General features: G+C 39.7%; 1 protein-coding gene across 5 annotated transcripts in view; it reads left to right on the top strand.

Annotated features, from left to right (window-relative positions):
- LOC124168455 (serine/threonine-protein kinase 24) overlaps positions 1-22,055 on the top strand; it is a 528,029-nt gene that overhangs the window by 397,398 nt on the left and 108,576 nt on the right. Inside the window, exon 1 of one of the 5 annotated variants that reach the window (XM_046546711.1) lies at positions 2,783-3,002. The exons of the other annotated variants lie outside the window; for them this stretch is intronic. Within the exon in view, the coding sequence (XP_046402667.1) occupies positions 2,793-3,002 (210 nt within the window). The 5' untranslated portion in view covers positions 2,783-2,792. Of the gene's footprint in view, positions 1-2,782; positions 3,003-22,055 lie in introns of those variants that run through there. 5 annotated transcript variants of the gene reach the window in all.

Below are 22,055 nucleotides of genomic sequence, written 5' to 3'. Positions count from 1 at the left end.
AGGTGCTTGCTGCCCCAAGTCAAAGTGTTGCCAACTGCCAAACTTCTCCCGGAATAACAACAACAACAGAACCAAAATCGTCTCCGACCGCGGCTCTTACAATAGAGGATTCTGCAGTGGGCCACTGGCCATTCCATTAGCCACCACGCATTTAAATGTGTTTCCAAAATTCGCCACCTCGGCGCTGACAATGGAGCGATCCTCGGAAATAGGCTTCAATTTTGGGCTGTGAAACGAAATTATACTCGTCTTAATATGATGTATTCAATTCATAAGTATTTTATAGCAGTTTAGCGACTGTTTTGCAAATATTGGTTTTCAATGTATCGCTCTCTATCTGTTTCCTTTCTATAATGAACAGTGGTTCAGTTGCGCTGAAAAAGCTGGAAATAAGAGATGGAATTATATCCTTCCTGAATGTTTTAGGCTTTTATGAGAAGGCCCAAATTCTCAGTAAATTTGGTAGCGTTTGGTATTATTGTTGATGGCTATTTTTGTTTTGTAATCCCCCGAACAGAATGTTGCTAAATTCACGGATCATCTTTAGCCACTAATCTTTAAAATCTTTTGTTATTGCTTTTTACTCACTTGTGTTATCTGATAATGAAATAGTGGGTGCTCTTATTTATCTGTGTTTACATTGTCTTCCGCTATCCAAATCCCACAGGATTCAGAAAGGCGCCTCTGGTTTCACGAGGGTAATCGTGTATGTCAAATATTGTCATCAAAACCATAATTAGCCAGTTATATGCCAATTTTTAGTCGATTAAATGGGGAAATACGGTTCCAATTTCTCCATGTTTCCGGTGCAACCGCGTGGGTTTGTTGGTGATGACAACAGTTTCGCTAGCACTTCTGCTAGCGTCTTCAGGTCGAAGATGACATCATCATCTTCGACCTGAAGACATCATCATCAGACATCATCTTCGACCTGAAGACGCTGGCAGCAGTGCCAGCGAAACTGTTGTCATCACCAACAAACCCACGCGGTTGCACCGGAAACATGGAGAAATTGGAATCTGAACACCGCGGAAACCTACGTAGTCACGGGGAAATATGGTGCCTTAAGAAGCCGTCATTGTAAGCAGTAAGCAACCGCAACGCATATTCTCCTAAAATTCTCTATTTATAACGTTATGACCCAGTGAAGGCATATGTTTAGTCAATTACGTAGATATCCGGTCAAAAATTGTCAATATAAATAAATAAATAAGAAATGGAAAAGTCAGTTGATTGAGAACTGAAATATAAGGAAAAGTGATAATCAGCGAAAATTGGATCGTCAATGATTGTACCTACTTCCATTGATGGGTATTACGGTTTTCTTATATAAAAAGTGGCAAAACTAATTACCCTAGTACTCTTGTTGCTTAATCAAACCTATTACAATTTGTCACAGGTCCTAGAGTATTATTAGTTGGCTTGACGAAGTTATTATGTAAAAGAATAAATTCAAATGAATCCTCTCCTGCGGTAAACGAGGCTTGTTGTATTTGTTACATATGGTTCGTATCCTTTATACCGGAATACGCCTCATGTACACCCATCGCTCGAGAGAATCTCACAATGATCCATTGTTTTTCGTGATATCGCGATTAGGCGTATACCTTACAGTGCAGATGTGCTCAAGCCTCCGCGAAAATGCCTTATTGTGAAAATGCAACGACCTCAACGAACATTTCTCTTTATAATCCTAAGTAAACTTGGAAAAGGTTGGGAAGTTGTTGCTGCTCCCGCCCGAATCCGCCCATGGGCGTACGTACGAAACTTACATTCTTGTTTTTCGCGGGACACACCTGGATCGCAGGGACAATCATTGGATGTGGGTTGAACAATTACTTTGGGGTTATTAGTAAAGTATTCTACCGATTAAGGTAGGTTCCGTGTAGTATTTTAGAAGTATAATGTCTCTATCTCCTCCCTTCCTGGACTTCCCTCTTTAAGTCACTATAAGGCTTTCTCCCTTTCATTGTATCTAAAAATTCTATTCTCTTCCTTCCTCTCCCTCATTTACCGAGCATTCTGCACTTTAACACTGTTTTCAACTTCCATTACCGCTAAGGACTCGCTTCATCCATGCCTTCTTTCTCTTCAGCATCTCACGGAGAAGCTCTTCTGACCCTCCATGTCCAGCACTTCCTTCCTCCTCCTCGCCGTCCACTTCACCTTCTCCATTCTTCTCCATACCCACATCTCGAACGCCGCCTCCAGTCTTCTCTCGTCCTCCTTCCTTAGTGCCCACGTTTCCGCACTGTAAAGCGCTATACTACAGATCAGACCCTTCACTAGCCTTTTATTTAAACTCCTACATTACGTTCCCTTCATGTGCTCCTTCCTGTTCATAAACGCCTCCTTTGATAACGCGATTCTCATCCTGATGTCCTTACCACTGTATCCGTTTTTTTCCTTCACTTTCCAGTGTCGTTTACCAATGATATTGATACGTAACTGTATCAATTACTGCGTAGCTATTTCTTAGTATTCGCGATTCGTGGCTACAGGCTAGTTACTTGCAGTTTTCGCGCTTGCTTTATTTTCGGCACGTTGGTTTTCAAGTATCTAGTTACATCTGCGAAGCAGAGTACTGATTCTCCTTTAGCGATTTCTGATACTTGGACACATCTGTAGCCGTCATATCCGCCTTATCTTCGAAATCCGCGAAATCGCGCGCATTCCATCAGGAGATTGTTAGATACGGTCGCGGTTTCCCAACACGCTCCACCCTCCCTCCCTCTCCTCCCCAGTCTCCCATCCGCCTCGGATCATTCCCATCGGCTGTCAATCAGTCACCAATGTGCCTTCGACGGCATCCCGACACAATGCCGTCCACCACTCCGTCTCCTTCCTCGCCGGTCCCGGCCCTGCAGTCGGGGTCGGTATTCGGCGGCGTCGTGGCCAAGTCCCTCCTAAAGGCCAGCCAGAGCTTCAGCGAGGGCGTCTCCAAAGGCAGTCGCTTCCTCAATCCCCGGCCCACCAGAGTCGCCAGGTCTTCATCCTGTGAGGTGAGGCACCTGATAGCCCCGAGGAAAGAGAATACTTAGCATTTAGTTTCATTCATTGTCATCGTTTGTGTGAATTTAAAGTTAATGCGAACTGTTTTTGCAGACTCATACTTGATTCCAATAACTCCACTTCCTACGTATTCATCTAGCGCACTGTCGCCTTAGTGATTCTAGAGACAAATCTGTACAACCTCTTATTCGTTAGGTTGTTTTCTATTTCTCTTGGAGTAATTATAGCCTGGTTTCTTTTGGGTTTGCTTCAATGACGCTGAGAGTATATCTTCCCCAACCCCCCGAAACTATCCTGGCCCCGGAAGAGGTGTTTAACATTAATCGGAATTGGTACAGAGGCTTCCACGGTGATTAAATGGATTATTGTCTTTCGAGTTAATGCCGCGTTGACTCATTTTGGGGGAAGGCATTTTTTTTTCTTTTTTGGACCCGAAGACGGTAGCTGTGCGCTCTAAAATGTCGTTAGTTCGCTCTAAACTGTCGTCCACCAAAATGAGTCAACGTGGCAGACCACAACAAGCAGAGCTGCGTGGCAACCCGGAAGACAATAATCCATTGATCAGAATTATTCCGATTGATTTTCTTCGCGAGTGTTCGACTCCGATTGTTTGGCTACGTTGTCGAAATATGGCTGTTCGATTTTTTTCTTTCCGAAGACTCACTGCGAGGGCTCATATTTTCTTCGCAATGGAGATTTTCTTACCTTTTTCCGATCGCGTCGCATACCGCTCGTAATTAGTGCCAAGCGGAATAATTGCATTCTGTGTCAAATACACCCACCGTGAAGGATTGCTCATGGCGTGGGAATTCCTGCACACTAATTCCTTCCTAACGTCAATGCCTCCTCTGAAGTGTATGGTGAAAAAGCTGGAAGACACAGCTGCTGGAGAGTAACCGCACATAAACGAAGGACTTCGTATTCCAGTGTCGATTTTGCTCCTCACTGTTGAGGACGAGGGAACCAAGTTGTTTGTGCCTTACTTAGCATCAGTTCCTTTTGTTTTGACCATATGACCCGCAGTTGACACGATGTTTACCAAGTGTTTCCGCTTCATACCGCGAGGCTGCGTACTGATCGCTAGTTTTGGTTGGTGAGTTCTCCACTCAGTTCTTTATCAGCTAACCTTTTCTTATTATCGCATTATACTCTTTTACATCATTGATGCCTTGGCCTAATTACTTCGAGACCTTAATTTTCCGTCCTTCCCGTCCACTTGCCCTTCGAAGATGGTGCTCATCAGAACATCATGTCTCGTGATGTGTCTAATAAAGTTATGCCATCTTTTTTTCTAGATTTACAGTGGACTTCTCTTCCCTGAGACTTTTGCTATCCTTTTTTCGTTACTCACTGGATTTTGATCAAGCAAATCATTGCGTAAATAGATGATTTTTAAAGCTTCCACTCGTACATTTATGAAGTTTTATGTTTCAAGATTTAATTAGTCATGAAAATGATGATTTTTCTAATCTAGGATCCCTGACCAGTCAATTAGGATCTCTGACTCAACATTTTTTGGTTTTTTTCATAGCTGATATACATATCATTTTGCTTATACGGTCGTAATGCGGACGTGGGTGGCGTCCCAAAATGTGATTGGATGGTCTTAATGGAATTTTAGTGTAAATACCACTTGCAATCAAGATCGAAGCCAATTTTAGTCCATTATTTTATGAATAAACATGTGCTAAATAGAGTTTAGAATTTTTTCTTCGGAAGGGCTCCTTTCACGGGGTGTCTTCTACGGCATTATAAATGTGAAATTTTCTCTAACCTCAATGAAAGAGGGAAAATAAAAGAAATAGCTGTGTATGAGAATTAGTATGAAAGTAACTGGATACATAGGAATTTTATAATGAGCTTGCCATTTCCTAATGTAATAAAAGTGATAATCAATCCAAATCAGAAATCTGCAATGATGGGTACAACTGTGCTTTTGTTTTTTTTTCCTGTTCAGCCTATTGCTTGAGTAATACCTGTTGCAATACCTTTGGGAGCGCATTTTCGCCCCCCCCTCTCCTTTGTAATGCATACGCTACTCTCTTCCTTACTCAGTCTTCTTGTCATTATGATGGCTCACTTGGATTGTTTACTACGCTAAAAAATATCCTGTGTCAATGCATGCATTGCATTGTGTGTTGTACACGTAAGGTGAGTCATTATTGGTTTCATTATTTACGTCTTCCGCGGTTTGACGAACATATGGAATCAGGAAGTGAGAGTTGATCGTCAAGAAGTTCTGGGGAAAGTAAAAATACTTAGTAATTAAAGATGAGAAAGCATGCTCTGATGTTTCTTTATTGCTTGGAGAAGAGAAGACTAGGTAGATTGGATTGCAGGGACAATTAGCTGTGGGAAGCAATATAACAGTTGGCTTTTTTACGACTCTCATCAGAAGCATTGGAATTATCTCTCATGGATTAGGTAACCACCATCATTGCGTGTCGTGAATCATAATTACTTTTATATTATATCTTCTCAGAAAGTGGCAAGATTTTCCTTTTTATTTTTTTCTGCAGTACATGCGCACAAATTTTGCGTAACTTATTTTAGTGTCACATTTTTACATTCATTATCCAAATTCGTATTCTCGAAAAGTAAGTACTCGGATCGAAAAAAATAATAACTCTTTCGTTGGAATGAGCTGTTTTCGGTGTAAACTTTCTTAGTTAAATGAAAGTCATTCTAATATTCGCGTAAATATTTATCGTTTTTTTTACTTTAACTTTTATTTTTACGAGTATTTAAAATGATTCATGCAAGATTTAATGTTTTATTTTGAGATAGTTTTATCTGTAGAAATTGTGAAACTCTCCACGACGTAATAAAAATCACATACATCACAAAGAAGTCACATATAAAATGCTATATCGATATCCGTATATAGGATTGGTAGAGTTTCAAAATTTGCGCGTAGAAAAAGGTGGATTAACGAAACATCGTAATCCATGTGTTTGTTGCTACCTCTATGAGTTATCTGTCCTTCAACGGCTTTGCCTTTGCCCCAAAAAAAAACTTTCGGAAACCTTAACCCAAAATATCTGCGACGTGGAGCTTGACTTTTGGAAGAACTTATTTTTTGCGACTTCTTCCAATTTCAAGTATCATTGCTCTGCTATCGCCCCTCGAAGGAGATAACTATTTAGGAGGTAAACAAAACTCGCGTGCCGATAGCCATGTAGACGTCACCGCAATTTGAATATGAGCCTCATTATTCTCACGGCCGTATGTGTTGGTCGCTTTATCGCCATTTCGCTGATCGGAAAAGCTCGATTCCGTCTGGTGTTGTCGAATGGAGCTCGAGAAAAACAAAATGTTCAACCGTTTCGCGATTGAGCGATGTGGCGTCTTATGCGCTGTGTGTGAAAAAAATCGTCTCGAGAGGTTTCGAGTTCACACATACACGCTATGGATCGTAGATGTTCTCCCATCCATACCGACCACTAGCTAGTTTATCGCCTCTCGAAGATAAAATAGCGAGATGACCTTTGAAAAATTTGTGTTTCTTTTTCGGATATTTCTTCGGGATTATCTTACGGATGGCGGGACTTATTCTGGCACGAGCTTTATCGCCTTCAGTGACGTCTTCATTTCTTTCCTCCCGCAAATGACACGTCTACAATCGCGGAGGGAATATATGGGTGGGGTGATTGCGCCTCTTCGGATCATGGAAGAGGAGTTGTCTCCCGCGAGATACGGTCCATCTCACAGAGCGATAAAAAATGGCGAAGTAATCTCGTCCTCCGTCCGTTCAAGCGGGCGATTCGTCTCGGCGCAGCGACCGTGGAGAAGGTGCAGCGTGAGCCAGACGCGATGACGCCATGTACATGATGGATCCCAATTGTTTCCGGAAACAAATGAATGCGAAAATTTATTTACCAACCAGTTGCTGGGCGTTTCCGAAATAGTCGCGAAGGGGAACATAAGATTGGATGACGCATACGATATCATTATGCTTGATTGTGACCCGGAGACTTTTTACATGATTAATGGGCCACTCATCTAGTTCCCTTTCTCTGATATGCGTGATCGTGGCAGTTCAACCCGCTCGAACTTAAAAGTAAATGTTAAATTATTACAAACACCCGTTCTCAGGAGCTTAAATGAATATGAACTTGGAACAAAAAATTGTGCAGTCGTTCTAATGCGTAAATAGTTGAAATACTGATGAGTTTAACTACACGAAACTCTGATGATAAGTAGCTAATAAATAAGCTTGTAGCTTTTACTTATGAAAAGGAAATCACAATATTACAAAACTTTTTGTTTTTATGAGGGTGTAAATGCGATGAATTTTGTTCGGTACCCAGGGAAATGGACTTGAAACTTTCTTTTAAGCCCGTAACAAACTTGAAATATACCGAAAAAATGTTATTCAGCTTATTAAAACCACTTGTCTGTTTCCACAAACTTTTATTTACGCCGACCATGGTTTCGGCAACTTATGCCATTATAAAGGTGTTGCCAAGTCGGCACAAGTTGCCGTAACCATGATCGGTGTAAATAAGAGTGGGTGGAAACAGACAAGTGGTTTTAATAAGCTGAATATCAAAGATTTCCACCGTATCACGCCGGACACTATCTTTTATTTTTATGAAAAAATGTTACTTATCATTTGTAGTCGCAGGAGTGAAAAACCTTAATATTATGTTCTTCTTTTTGGAATTGAATTCGCTCCCTTTTGGGTAACACTCTTCATACTCGGGTGATAGAATATTACTACATTATGTACCGAAGGTGAATCGCGTCGGCTTCTTGAAGCAAGTAAAGTCGAATTCGCTCCGTGTTTCAGAAATAGCCTGGAGGAATACGTATGATTATATGTCGTATAAGGATGTCATTACATCCAATCGTGCTCTCAAGCCCCTTTTCATTCTTAATAGACCTGCACTTCGCAGGAAGGGGTCGCTGAAAATCATGTCGGAGGGAAGGATGTTGGGGAAGTGTGGAAGAGGAAGAGAGACAACAAGGATCGTGGATATAATGAAAGAGCAAAGGCCGTATTGTGTATTGAAGGGGGAAGTAAGACGTGGGCAAGGGACAGGCCGTGGTAATTCATAATGTTTTGCGTTTAAACACCATCAGTTTAAACACCTTAGATAACAACGATTAATGTTTTCTTATTAACATTCCTATTCTCCTTTTTGGTCAAATTATATTCGTCCTCTATAAGAATTCCACCAGCCCTGCTATCGTCTCACTCAATTTTTGTGCCCTTGTTAATAAAAGCATTGGTGTAGGTTTTTGGGACTTGCAATAAGGGAGGCAGCTACCCCATGAACCCTGAAGGATGGTTTTGACTTTGAAAGTGCAGCGAAAGACCAGGTAACGATTACATGTGGGTTTGGTGCCTGACCCCAATGGGCCCTAGTAATTTCCCATCGTTTTGTCAAATAAAATGATGTACACCATTTCGTATTACATACTCGTAAATAGTTTGCAATGCAGAATACCCCTGTTTACTACATTCATTTTATTATTTAGATTTGTTCTCTACTCAGGGCCTAAATTTCATCAGCTTTAACTGCCTGAAACTGACGGTCTATTTGTTCATGAAAAGTCTCTCTATCTCAATTTTTAGTAAATTTAATGCCAGTTAATTGTATAGGTTGCACCGATCACGGCCTTTTCTGAGCAATTGTCGTGTAAGGTAGAATTGCATTCGCTGTGGCCATGGTAGTATCCAACCCAGAGTCTAGCGCAACAGAAGTGCTTACTGGGAAAAATGTTTCTTCGATACTGAGATTTCAATCCCGCTTCCTCCTTGGTAGCGTGGTCTGACACTGCCGTATACGCCCCCAGACGAGAGCTAAATTGCCACTTGACAATTTCTTACTTCCGTCACCGGAAACCATCGTCTCGAACCAATCTTTTGTCTCTGTCGTCGCATTATTTTCATCGCTTCTCATTCAGCCGAGGCCATGCCTTGTTGTCATCCATCATTTTACGTAATTATATCCACTCCCTGTTTCATATTTCCTGGTTTTGCGTACCCAACCGTTCCCCATGCGCAAGTTTTAAGTATTTCCATTAGGAAAAAAAGAAATACTTGAGCTCTACGTGCCACTGCCATCAGGGAATGCGTTGGCAAAAGGTTTAATTTAAAATTTCGCGACTCCGTTCCTGAGTGCAGGTCGTTAAAAATGGATTGCCGCCGATGAGTCATTTTAAAATTTTCATGTTCATTCAATTAAAATAAATGAGTAATGAGTGAATATATAGTTGGTAAAAATGTCGTTTTCCTCCTGTGTGCGAAATTAAGAGACTCTCACGTGGCACGTAAACGTGTAATTATGGTTTAAATACGCTGAACTCCTTAGTTAACGTCTATCAGCCGTAGACGTCAAGGTAGTGTTAAAAAAAAAAGCTTCGTTATATTCGCTAAATCAATGAATTTTGCGTCTCGCGTGGAGTCCAAGCGTTCAGGACCATGAATATATGTTGATGGATTTCTTTCATTGATAAATAAACAAAAAATTTACCGCGGGAGAAGAGCTTAAGGAAAGATTAGAAATGGTGGTTTTCGTGACCGTTCTTACTTCAATTAAATTATTTCCTGCTTTCGTTGATTTAAACCAATCCATTATTTGATCTCTTTTTAATCCGTATTATTTTGAGAGGCCCGTTTAAGAATTCCATTGTTATATTTTTCCGAAAATAGATAAACTCCTCTTTGACCTAATTGTTGAGTTTATGGGTGCGCCTGCGTCGTACGACGACCAATCAGCGCCCAGATATCACATCGGCCAGTAAATCACTCTCTTGAAGGCCATTTTACTCCATTGGAAGCTAGCCACTAACCCCGGGGTTTTGCCCCCTCTGGCCTTGCCATCATTTTTACATTTAAATAAGACGCAGCCCAAATATTTGTGATAAATATTAGGGTCATTGCTGAATCGTGCTTTTACTTGTATCGTAATTTTATTGCTCATTTCACACGATCGAATATCTCCGACGTCATGGGATTTTACTTCCGTAGATCTGAGGGTAATAAATCTGTGTGTGTGATATTTTATCGCAGTATTTGTGATGATTTCGATGTCAATCGTTAGAAAATTAGGTTTTATTCCGTTCTGTATTATTTCTATCGTGTGAATGGGAATTCATATATTTCATCTCTTAGATATTTAAATGTGCGCTTACCCACCCAGCTAATTTCCTCACCGGTGTCTGTAGAGGGTCTGCTTTCTGCGTAAAGATTATACGTGACAACGAAGAGCATGAACACCATCGTGTCACAGAGAAGAATTTCCTTGAGTTTGATGTACACTTTATCTCTTAGATAATTTCTCATCTGTGATGAGTTACTCGAGAACAGTTAATGAGCGGAGATAAGTGTATTTCAAGAACCGTGCGATAAGTGTTGTATGGTGCTGCGTATGAATTAATCGATAACATCAGAGGAACCAGCTAATTAGCCAAACTGCTTCTCAAGCAGATTTGTCGACTTTGGTCTCCTTGTCAGATATTGACTGTTATAACTTGCGAGAATTATTACATTTTGAGCCTCTTTGATTTTCTGCCTTATTTTTCTTTATCACTTCCATGGTTTTATATATCGTGGCATATCGAGTTCCACTTCATTTATAAATCTCCCTTAATTAATGCAGTGACATCCTATCAATCGATATTGGAGAAAATTTTCTTGTTAGTAGAATTTATGGGTGCCCCCTCTAGGAGTTCATACCACTAGTATTCTGTAGTATTAGTTAAAAGGGTTTTCGCGAGCTGAAGCTTCGCCTCCATGCTTCATAATGAATGTGGGGTATTATGGCTGCTGGAACCCTGCACTGCGGCGGCCTTGTTTGAACATTGACTTGCAGAGACCCTCATGAGAATTTCTGACTGAGGGGTCCCTTAATATATGCTTACCCTTTCCTTTTTCTCGTCCTCATGTCCGACAAAGTTCCAGGAGTTGCCATCATGGTTTTATAACGCGGGCTCATTGGTCAATATCGCTCTCGTGGATGCTTCAAGAAACCTCGGCAGTAGTTGACTGAAGAATAGCCACGCCCCATTTTCCAAATTAATCCTTCTACTCTGCATCTTTTATATCTCCCCGTTCCTCCGACATGTGTAGCGAAATCGTTTTATCGTCAAATCGTGCGACTCTGTGGCGTAACCAGGAGTCTGCTTTGGGGGAATGGAGGGGCATGGGAGGGGAACCCCCCCAGACAACGGGGGTTCTAGGAAAATTAATAAAAAATGACATGCCTGGAAATACATTTCACATCATTTTGGCACTTGAAATTTAACTCTAAGCAAACGCAGTTATCATATGTCAAAAATAGACCATGATGTTAAATAATTTTTTTGTTCGTATTAGGCCTTGGGGGGGGGGGGGGGATCTATCTCCCTTAGTTACGCCACTTGTGCGAAGTATTAATTGAAATCATGCGTGAATTTTGTTCAAATTTACATGTTAATATCTAGGTACTAACCGCCTATAATATGTTCAAACCCCGAAATAAGTATTTTTATTCAATAATAATCATAAAAATATTTTTATCATATTTTTCAAAATTAATTCGTTATAAAGTTTTTCATTTGATTCTGAATCGGAGACAAAGTTGACAACATTTAAAATTATCAAGTAATTTTCTTCTTAGGAAATGTTTTCATTGTTTTCCCGAGTTTTAAAAATATTTTGTAACTTTATTCTTTATATTTAATGTCCTTTCAAATTTTAGTGTGTTTTTCTCGCACAATGTTCGTTTCCAGCCATTATTGCTAATAGGAGTTTCGAATGGCATGACTGAGAGATAATGTTTCTATAATAGAAAGAATCGTCTCATTCTAAACTAATTGTGACCCTGTTGTATTCGTTTTGAAGATAAAACTCGTCTATGTTGTATGATAGAGAAAGAATTTAAATCGATAATTAAAACGGACTTAATTAAAGTTTTGAACGTAAAACTGTTAGGAAAACATGATCGATGCCTTTGATAACATTACTACGTGTATGTAGAATGTGTTCCGTCATTGATATTTCATCCTGGGATTTTGTGGATTGAATAGGTAATAGCTTTTATTTCGTTGTATATCCTTCGCTTTTTAACGGTGTCGTCCACACTAATTGATTTTACGCATTGTCTTGCCATTATTCCGTGACCCCTGTCTGAACATCTTGTCTCGAAAGGAATCGGATGTTCAAGAAGTGTTAAATGGAGTATCTGAGGAGCGGTTTTTTATCGCTTAGAATAATGTTGGGGCCAATATTGGGGGGCAGTGCTGAGGAATTGGTTGCGTGCCAACGACGTGTATCTTCCGTCAACGAGGACCCGTTTCGTCTTCGCTCTTTTTTTTCCCGACGAAGAAATCAATTGATTCGGCAAGAGTAAATTGAATTTCAATGGATTGGAATCGATCGAACCTCATGTAGAAGTTCAGAGTACATGTGGACTAGTAAAATTCCTCTAGGTTCAACGGTTGATCTTTGAAAAATTGATCGCGCAGAATTGTTATTACATTGCAATGCGAGGGTTATTTTTTAAGTTAGTCCGATTGTATTTTACTTCCGCGCATATATGGGAACGTAGATGTTTGTTGAATATTCAATTATCTTCCGCAAAAATGGACGCCGTTTGCCCTGGTAGCGTGGTTGTGAAGTTTGTAATTACGTATTTTTAAACGTTTAAAACATCTGAATTGCGTTGGATTGAAAAAAATGGTAATTAGCTTAAAATCGACTGAGTGACCGAATTTGTTACAGCTTATTTTCAATTTTTTTTGTTATTGAAATATAGACTACGTAAAAAATAATCTCAATATTAATGGTGGATAGTGACGATGCATAGCATAGTATTATTGAATTGTGATATATTTCTTCGATAAATATTTCTTATCAAAGGGTAGCTCGCTGATTTTGATAACATTTGGAAAGTTTTCCTGGGTTCCCGAGCCTTCTCTTGAGTCACCAGAATACCATGAGGTTTCTCGCTTTTTCTTCGCAATTGCCCATCCATTGCTGAGATCTGTGATGTTGTTGACGGGAGATCAGTTCGAGTCATCTTCAGTCTCTCTTTCTCCGAACTGTCTTCCGCAAGATAATAAATAACGTGGAGTGTAAGTCATACGGCTTGTTTCGTGGGCCGGTTTATGCATTGGATACAAGACTAATCGTAATTTGCCCATTTCGTTACGTAATACTAATTCATATATTACGGTGTTATTTAATTTTAGGGCATATAAAGCTAAAACATGTCAGAACTTGCGTGCATCTCGCTTAGCCGGCCTTGGTGGCAGTGGAGAAGTTCTTGCAGGCAAATCGTATGGTCGCGGCTCTGAGTCCCGCCCCGGTAGGTGGCCCTTAACACGTTTCGAGCTCAAGACGTAACATCTACGTCATGGCAGCCGCAGGCGAGTGACTGAGGACGTGAGCAAATTATATTCGGAGTATGAGCATGCAAAGCATCCAAAATATGAAACACCCTCCTAAAAAAAAACGGTAATATTTACTTTAATTTAATAAAAATTATAAAATCGTATAAATTGGTATAATTTCTACTCTGACAAATTAATTTTGGTTTTGTGATGATGTTGTTTAGAGTTTTTTCACAAAATAACTAGGTTTACTTGGGTTTTCGAAACAATACTGAGGAAGAGCGAAAAAATAGCGGAAACACAGAGGTGTCCTGTGGGAATGTATCACCAATTTGATGGGAATACTTACAACATTGTAATTTCAAATTTATGAAAAATAAGGGATTGTTAAAAAAAGAACGAAAACATGGTCCCAGATTCAAGTCTAATGAGATGACTTTTTAAAATTTAAAATGTATTATTTTTTCCAAAATTTCAGTCACGCAGAATTACCTTTAAAATGAGCACGGAATGTGTTAACTCGGTAATGGGTGTTTGTGATCGTTCGTTGTTTTTTTAATAACTCCACGACGTATCTTTCGTCATTGTACAGCTTTCGGAGGGGCAGCGACAAATAAATATGAACAAATAAAATTTTACGTCTTAACCATGTTGAGATAAAATTTCCTTATGTAGCATATGGACAAGTATTGAAAAGTCTATTCTGAATGCCCTGAAAAAATATCACGATTATCGCATAAGTTTTAAATGTGAAAATGTGGCCAAAAAAGACCAGTCAGGCGGGAGTGAAACTTTCTCCAAATAAATCTTTGAACTGGCAAATATAATTATAAATAACTAAATGTAGTCGGCGGAATTGTAAATTACTGGTAAAAATTTATGTGGACCTGCAGATATCCTTGGTGTGTGTTTGTTTGAAGTTCTGCGGTACTAGAAAAAGTTGTAACAATGAGACCTCTTCTTGAAGGATCTCTGTTGCCAATTTTTTTAAACGGAGGTGTTTCTTTTTTGACTCTGTAGCATTTATTTTCTAGTGTCTCAGATCCGCAGTCTTTGTTTCCATTCACGTTTTTCGAGGATCCCATCAGATGGCCCTCGCGAGTGTTTACCGTTCCTCCTCGTTTTCTGGCAGAGCTCCCAATCCGAGACCCCATTGCGGAGAATCCACGTCTAGTTCGCGGGCCTATGCGGAAGGATCTCGGTGAACAAAAAAAAACAAAGGAAGGCGCGATGCCGAAATCACCAGTTCCGCATGCTGCTGTGGCATTGCTCGATCGTTAATGCTCGGTGACAGCAAAATAAACAGCTCCAAGGCAGTTAATTGTTTTTGTGGTCGCGTCGAGCTTTCTTGGCTCGCTGCGAAGGATTCTCGTCTGTACTGAAGGGGTTTGATTTGGCCCTTATCAGATAATTGCGTCACCAACGAAATGAGCCTCAAAATTACTGTTCAATTCCTCGTTAATAGGGTGAAAATTCTCATTTACAGTAACTAATAGTCCTCGAAAATGTGTCCGTAAGTTAAAGGTAATATAAATAAAACGCTAAATACTACCCCAAAGTATTATAGTGTAGGAATTTGAATATAGGCGAATGAAATTCTTTTATTGAAAAAATCAGTTTTATATATTGGAAGTCGGTCAGAAAATCCTTGGCTATGGTGTACGTAAAAGAGTAAAATTGTACCCAAAAATAAGTATGTGGAAGTGTTCGTATACTAGAGGTTCTATCCTTGTACAGATGCATACCCTTCTGTCGGGAAATTGAATACTCTCATTAAGTCAGAGTGTCCGTGAACAGAAGTTTCAATGTATTTTAGTCTTCTAGCGTAGATTCATGATGTCATTTCAGTTGGCTAGGTGAAGTTGGTTGGTGTGATAGCAAACGTGATAATTAGTGGAAGACTTGAAGAGGAATAAGATACTTGTTCTGCGGTATCAAGTACTGAGAAAAAGCTTTAGAGATGGAATTTTTCTGAGTCAAAGTATATTTTTTTAAATTTACGATGCTAAGTATTCTATGGTGCATCACTATTTTTATCTACGCGTTTAAGAGTATTTTATCAAAGGTATCTTAGTACGTTTGAATTGTCGCGTTGTTGCACAGTATGTTTATTCTAGGCATTAAGTAAACCTGTGGTATTTCTTTCACATTTTCATGACTCAAAGATAAATTTATATTCCGAAATATTGCCAAGAACTGGCATTTGAATTTTTGGGAAGGAAGGTCGATAGTGGAACTTTCGTGTAAATATTATCGTCTGCCATTAGTATTATCTTACTTCCGCCCTTTTTCATGTCCGCTTTTACATTAAAGATTACCGTCCTAAAATATGCGAATTTCCCGTTATTTTAATGCGTCACATTTAAAGTATCACGTTTTTCGTATTATATATTGTCTTCTTTCTAATTTTTTCTTTAGTTGTGGGTTTTAAATGTTTTACCAACGAATCGCAGTGGGTTTTAGCCTACTACGCTCCAAATGTTTTGTAATTCTTTCGTACATTTTGAACGACCATTTATAATTCTTATTGGAATGTCCAATCTGAAGTGTATTATATCATCACAATCTTCTCGTTTGTTTTAAATGACCTTATCTGGAACCTTGCCAATCAAAGCAACCAGCCTCGTCATTGAATTTCAAATCAACGATATAAATGCTTGAAAATAACTTTGCATTGCTTTATTTTCCTCGTATCCATTAAATGATTTATTCTTTCGCAATATTTATTTATTCGCACATCGAGATAGAAATATTTGAAGTAAATTTCGCTTGACTTGCAGTCTATCGTCCTTGCCCCAGTTTTAAATGACTCGGCCTTGATCCATCGTTCGTTTTTCTTGGAATCAAACTCATACATTTTCTGCCGGGGCAGCGCGGAAGGGAGAATTGTATCGAATGGATACCGGTATTGTATGAAGAATTGTTTTGAGTCGCCAACAATATTTTTCAATTTCACTGCGTTCAAGCTGGCGGCAAATTTGCGCTTTCCTGAGTGGGACAGTTTATTTTAATGGCTTTCCATGAATGTGTTTTCTTATTTATTGCTCCATGTCGTTATTTCCGAGAATTTCCCAGAAGTAATTTCTCTTAAGTGGCAGCAGTTGCGGAGTGAGTTTCTTCGGTGGCATAAGTCGTGTGGGAATTCCATTGAGAGTCTAAATCTATCTCGTATCAAGTGAGACTTATCAAAGATGTTTGTAAGAGGGTTAGTTTTTATCATTATACAAACTCAACTCATTTCTTCTAGCGGCTTTACCCTTGAAATATACTTAAAGACGGCTTGTAGAGCTCTCATATAAATTCCTCTTTGTATGGCGTAAAAAGTTATTAATACAGGTTTTGTTTGTATTGTACATCTCTTACGTTTACCTTTCTTGGCCGACCGGAAAAAATATCGTGTGATTCAGGCTTATTATTTCCAGTATTCGAGTATATCAGTTATAATAGTAATTTTATTTAAGATAATGTTCCTATCAGCGAAGATATTCCTGAGAAATACGGAAATAATAAAGAGTCTTAATCGTGTTTATGAGTGTAAAATGCAGCACGCATGGCAAAAGGAAATTTTCGCTAGTAGTGTCCTTATCGGCAAAATTCTGAAATATTATTTCTTATGTATTCAAAATGCAATTATATATTTAATATTTGTGTAGTCGGGAGAGGACAAGCCATGTCAAGAGGACAAGCCATGTCTAAAATTAAGGCTGAAGATGGGAGGATGCTAACCGAGCGAGAAGAGGTACAGGGTAGGTGGAAGGAATACGTGGAGGACCTGTATGACGGAACGAACAGACCAGAGAGATTGACTCTAGAGGAGGAAAGTGCAGTGGAGGAGGATAATCTTGGGCCGGAGATATTAGATTCAGAAATAGAGAGAGCACTCCGTGATATGAAGGCTAGGAAAGCAGTAGGCGTGGACAACATCCCTTGTGAGCTTCTGAAGAATCTAGGGAAGGAAGGTAAGAAAAGGTTTTTCGAACTAGTGCGCAAGATCTATGAGGAGGGATGTTGGCCGGAGGATTTCGTGAAGACGGTTTTAATTCCGCTTCCGAAAAAGAAGAAAGCTGTGGAATGCGGAGATTATAGGACTATCAGCCTAATATCCCATGCGGCTAAAGTAGTGCTGAGGATATTGAACAGACGAATGGAGGCGAGGGCAAACGAGTATTTGGGCGAAGATCAGTTTGATTTCAGAAAAGGGAAGTCAACTCGTGATGCAATAGCAATAATGAGGGCCCTCGTGGAGAGGAACCTAGAATATGAGCAGGACGTATATGTGTGTTTCGTGGATTTTGAAAAAGCGTTTGATAGGGTGAACTGGGTAAAGTTAATGGATATTCTCAAGAGAATAGGTGTAGACTGGAGGGATAGACGACTGATTTGTAATCTGTAGATGGCCCAGACTGCGCAAGTGAGGATAGCGGACGGAGAATCTGGGTGGGCAAGCATTGGCCGAGGTGTGAGGCAAGGCTGTCCTCTATCGCCACTGCTCTTTAACGTGTATGCTGAAGAGATGGTAAGGGAAGCGTGGGATGAGTTAGAAGCTGGGATAAAAGTGGGAGGAATGATGTTCAAATCAGTGAGATTCGCGGATGACCAGGCGTTGATCAGTCAGTCAGCAAGGGGGCTTCAGGCCCTAGTGGATGCGTTATACGAACGTTGCGAGGAGTTTGGGATGAGGATTAATCACAAGAAAACTAAGGTAATGCGGTTTTGTAAAGCATCACGAGCGAGGAATGTGAGACTCAAGATAAAGGTGGGTGGTGAAAAACTTGAGCAGGTTGAGCAATTCAACTATTTAGGCAGTACGTTAGAGGAAAACGGATACAGTAGTAAGGACATCAGGAAGAGAATAGCATTAGCGAAGGAGGCGTTCATGAGCAGGAAGGAGCTTCTCAGAGGATCGTTGTGTAAGAGTTTAAAGAAAAGGTTAGTGAAGAGTTTGGTTTGGAGTGTAGCTCTCTACGGTGCGGAAACGTGGACTCTGAGGAAAGAAGACGAGAGAAGATTGGAGGCGTTCGAGATGTGGGTATGGAGAAGAATGGAGAGGGTGAAATGGACGGAGAGGAAAAGGAACGACGAAGTGCTGGATATGGTTGGCGAGGAGAGAAAGCTTTTAGATGAGATACGCAGGAGACAGAAGGTTTGGATGGAGTTAGTGCTTAGCGGTGAGGGGATGTTGAAAATTGTGTTGGAGGGTAGAATGTTGGGGAAACGAGGGAGGGGAAGGAAAAGAATAGGATTTTTAGATAGATTGAAAGAGAGTAGGCCTTACAGTGAATTAAAGAAGGCAGTGCTGGAAGGAAAGGGAGGCTCCCAGATCACCTCTTTAGTACTCCATGGAAACCTTCCTTAATCGGTAGAATACTATAATAATAATAGTCGGGAGAGTGGCTGCCTTGTGGGTCAAGCGATTGGCTTCTGATCTAAAGAATCGGGGCTCAAATCCGGGTTGAGTTTCGTCGATCTCGGACCGTCCAAAATCCGGGGTCACACATTGCTAAAACTAATGTTAAGTGAATTCGATGTATCATATCTCTGAATTTCGTGTATGTAGTAATGTTTTATTAATTATTACGTAATAATTACAGGATAAGTAATGACTTTATTGACCTCCTGTAAATATTTAACCAGTACTGAGCGGGGAGGGAATGTTTAAAACGGTTTTAGAAGGTAGGATGTTGGGTAAACAAGAAAGAGGAAGGATGAGAATAGGATATTTAGATAGAATGAAAGGGAGTAGGCCTTATTGTGAATTGAAGTTGGAAGTCCATGAAAGGAAAGAAGACTGTCAGAATACTTTTTAAATACTTCATGGAAACCTTAATCGGTAGAATACTTAAAGAAGTAAAATTATTTAATCACAGTACTTAAGGGAATTATTTTTAATGATTTTTATCATATTCTCTTTTTATTTTAAGTACTAAGCGGCCGTTTTTTGGTTCTGCTCGCAAAAAATTGGAATTTTGATAAGTTGAATAGTGTCCGGTAACGATCAATCCGAATTATTGAAGCTCTACTGTATGTAAAAATTGCACCTGGCGTCTTTTCCGCGGTTCCCCTTGCGATCTCCTTCGATCGTAGGGTGATCGAAACTGCGTGCCTTTGATTGTCTGCGTCGTCATTCATATCTGGCTTGTTCGCTGGCTTCGATTCGCCGCTGTTGTGCCGCTTCTCCAGCCTCCCCCTCCTCGCGGTTCTCGAGAGGTCCTGAATTAGCGAGCGAAGTGTGGGGGCGAAGGGTCCTTGCCAAGGGAGCCTCCTTGACGCATCCGAGCGTGCTTTGTTTGTTGTCGTCGCCCCTCGTGGAGGAACACTGTTCTCTCCTTTCGGTACCACTGAGACTTGACATGTCTTGCGCGATTCGTCAAAAACTGCTACGGCCGCACAGAAAGCGTTACACAGATCTTAAACGAAGTAGGTTGAGAGCCGATAGAGACACGGAGACTGCGCGATAGGCTTATATCGCTTGAGCAATTTAGATTGGATATTTTCTAGAGCGATACAGAGAATATCATCTCAGTTCCCCCCTATATTTCCAGGTCCTACAGAAGCGATAAATTTTGAGAGGTATCTTGTCGATCAGATGAATTTTGTAATTATTTTTTCCCCCGAGAAATAATGGGCATAAATAAAATGCTAGTCGTAATTTTGTTGGTATGGAGCGTTGTCGAACCTCCCCGTCCTCTAAAACTACTACATAATATGCATGAATTATTTTCAAATATCATATTCTAACCTACCTGACGTTAAAATTGTTTATTTCATGTTAGATATGTTGGAACGGTTTCATCGCGAATAAAAGAAAAGTCCTTTTAATGTTCTACTTAAAAACTTAATACCTGGTGCGTTTCGATTCGTTGCATACCTACACTTGGTGGCGATGTAACAACGTGGAATCGCATCGTGTGATAAATAATGTTATTTTGTGGGGATCGAGCCAACGTTATTTCATTCCTACCTGAAGTTTTCAAAAAACATAAGAAAATCCTGCTGTCAGTTATATATATCGTTGATCTAAACCAGATGTGCTGTTAAAGAATTACAAAAGCCTACACCGCAGGTGCATGTCGCCTTTATAAATCAGTATTCTGTGTCAGGTTTTCTTTCCACATACAAGTTTATCAGTGGTTATCTTTGATGACAATCTCAGTTTTGATATCTGTGAAAAGTGTCACCTAAAATTGGAAATTTTTGTTCCCTGATAGACGGCTAGATGGACCTTTTTTACGGAGTGCTTTGTAAACGTTAATCTAACGCGTTATTGTGAATTGGGGAGTGATTTCTGCCTTACCTGTGATGGTCCTAAGGATAAATATTATTAAATCATTCCGAGACGAATTGATGATGGTAATGGGCCTTGCTATTCCATTTTACTTGAAAATTTTTCGACTTTGATTATGGTCCAATATCAATGCGAATAATGAATGGAAGTGATTCTTTAAGCAAGGATCAATGTAACGCCGAAATTTTCGAAGTTCACAAAATCCTCGAATTGCTACCTCATTTTTTAAGATCTTCCGAAATACCTTGTGCTTTTGCATGTGAAATTCAGTGATTCTTCTTAGATTTTAGCGTGTATTATTGCGGAATGATGTCAAGTGTGTTCAGGTCAAGGCATATTGCCGAAACAGTGGTTATCGCCCAAAGCCATCGATAAATAATTTCGAGGGCGAAAAATCTGTAAATTATTCCACTGAGAATAATGATTGTTTAGTTTCATTCAACGCTAAATCGTAAATTCACCCTGCCATCGTTCTAGAGATCCCTTGTTCAGTGAGCAGTGTGTGTGTTTTTTTCCTCATAGCAACCGAAATTCAGTTACTTTCCTCATACTTGCTTCTAAAGCTGGTTTTGTTACGTAAGAGCAATGTTTTTCATCATTAGACTTAAAGTACTTATCGCATTCTTAAACGTAATGGGATACAATTATTATTGTGTGTTACGTAAGTTGCGGAGTCACTCATTACATTATCACTGTTGTTCAACGAAAGATTAATGAGCATGTCGCCTTCATGAAACAGCATCTACCGCTATGTCTTCTTTCCACTTACTTAAGTTTATCAGTGGCTATCTTGGATGACAATCTCGAAAATTGTCACCTAGGAATGAACTGTCGTATAATTACCGAACCGCAATTATTTACAACCTTCATTTTTTGTGTACCATTTTCGTCTTTTGGAATCAAATTACTTAGGAATTATTGTGAAACTTTACAATTTTAAACCATGAATAAGTATCTACTGGCTGGGAATTTAATTTTTTGCGTTCTCATTCTGATTTTACTTGTAGTAATGATAAGGAAACTTGTTTTATGCGGTATCTCGTGGGTATTATTTTTCTCATTATTTTCTGGAATTCACACCGTTAATTTATCTACCCGACGCTTTTATGTGTCATTAAATGCCTCTTTTCATTCGTCCTTGACATCCATTCTGCCTTTTCAGTCGTTATCTTCTTATACGTTATATCGTATGTGAATTTTTTGCTTCGCCTCTATCTTAGCTATGGGAATAATGTATTTTAGCTCCACATTGTCGTGAGACTCTTGCAGAAATATGGCGGACATTAAAAATCGCAGATGGGTTGATGCAAGTTTCTAATTAATCATTTCGTTTTCATGTAGAATTCGCTTGGGGGCGAGCTTGCAGTCCTCTATTTCGTGGCAAATTTGAGTAAATGGTTATGCGTGATACTTCGGTAACCTGAAGTTGTTTCAA

The sequence above is a fragment of the Ischnura elegans genome, chromosome 11 (assembly GCF_921293095.1).
Source record: "Ischnura elegans chromosome 11, ioIscEleg1.1, whole genome shotgun sequence".
In the NCBI taxonomy this organism is placed as follows: Eukaryota; Metazoa; Arthropoda; class Insecta; order Odonata; family Coenagrionidae; genus Ischnura; species Ischnura elegans.
Note: the sequence above shows the minus strand (reverse complement) of the source record. Positions and strands in the feature narration are given on the sequence as shown.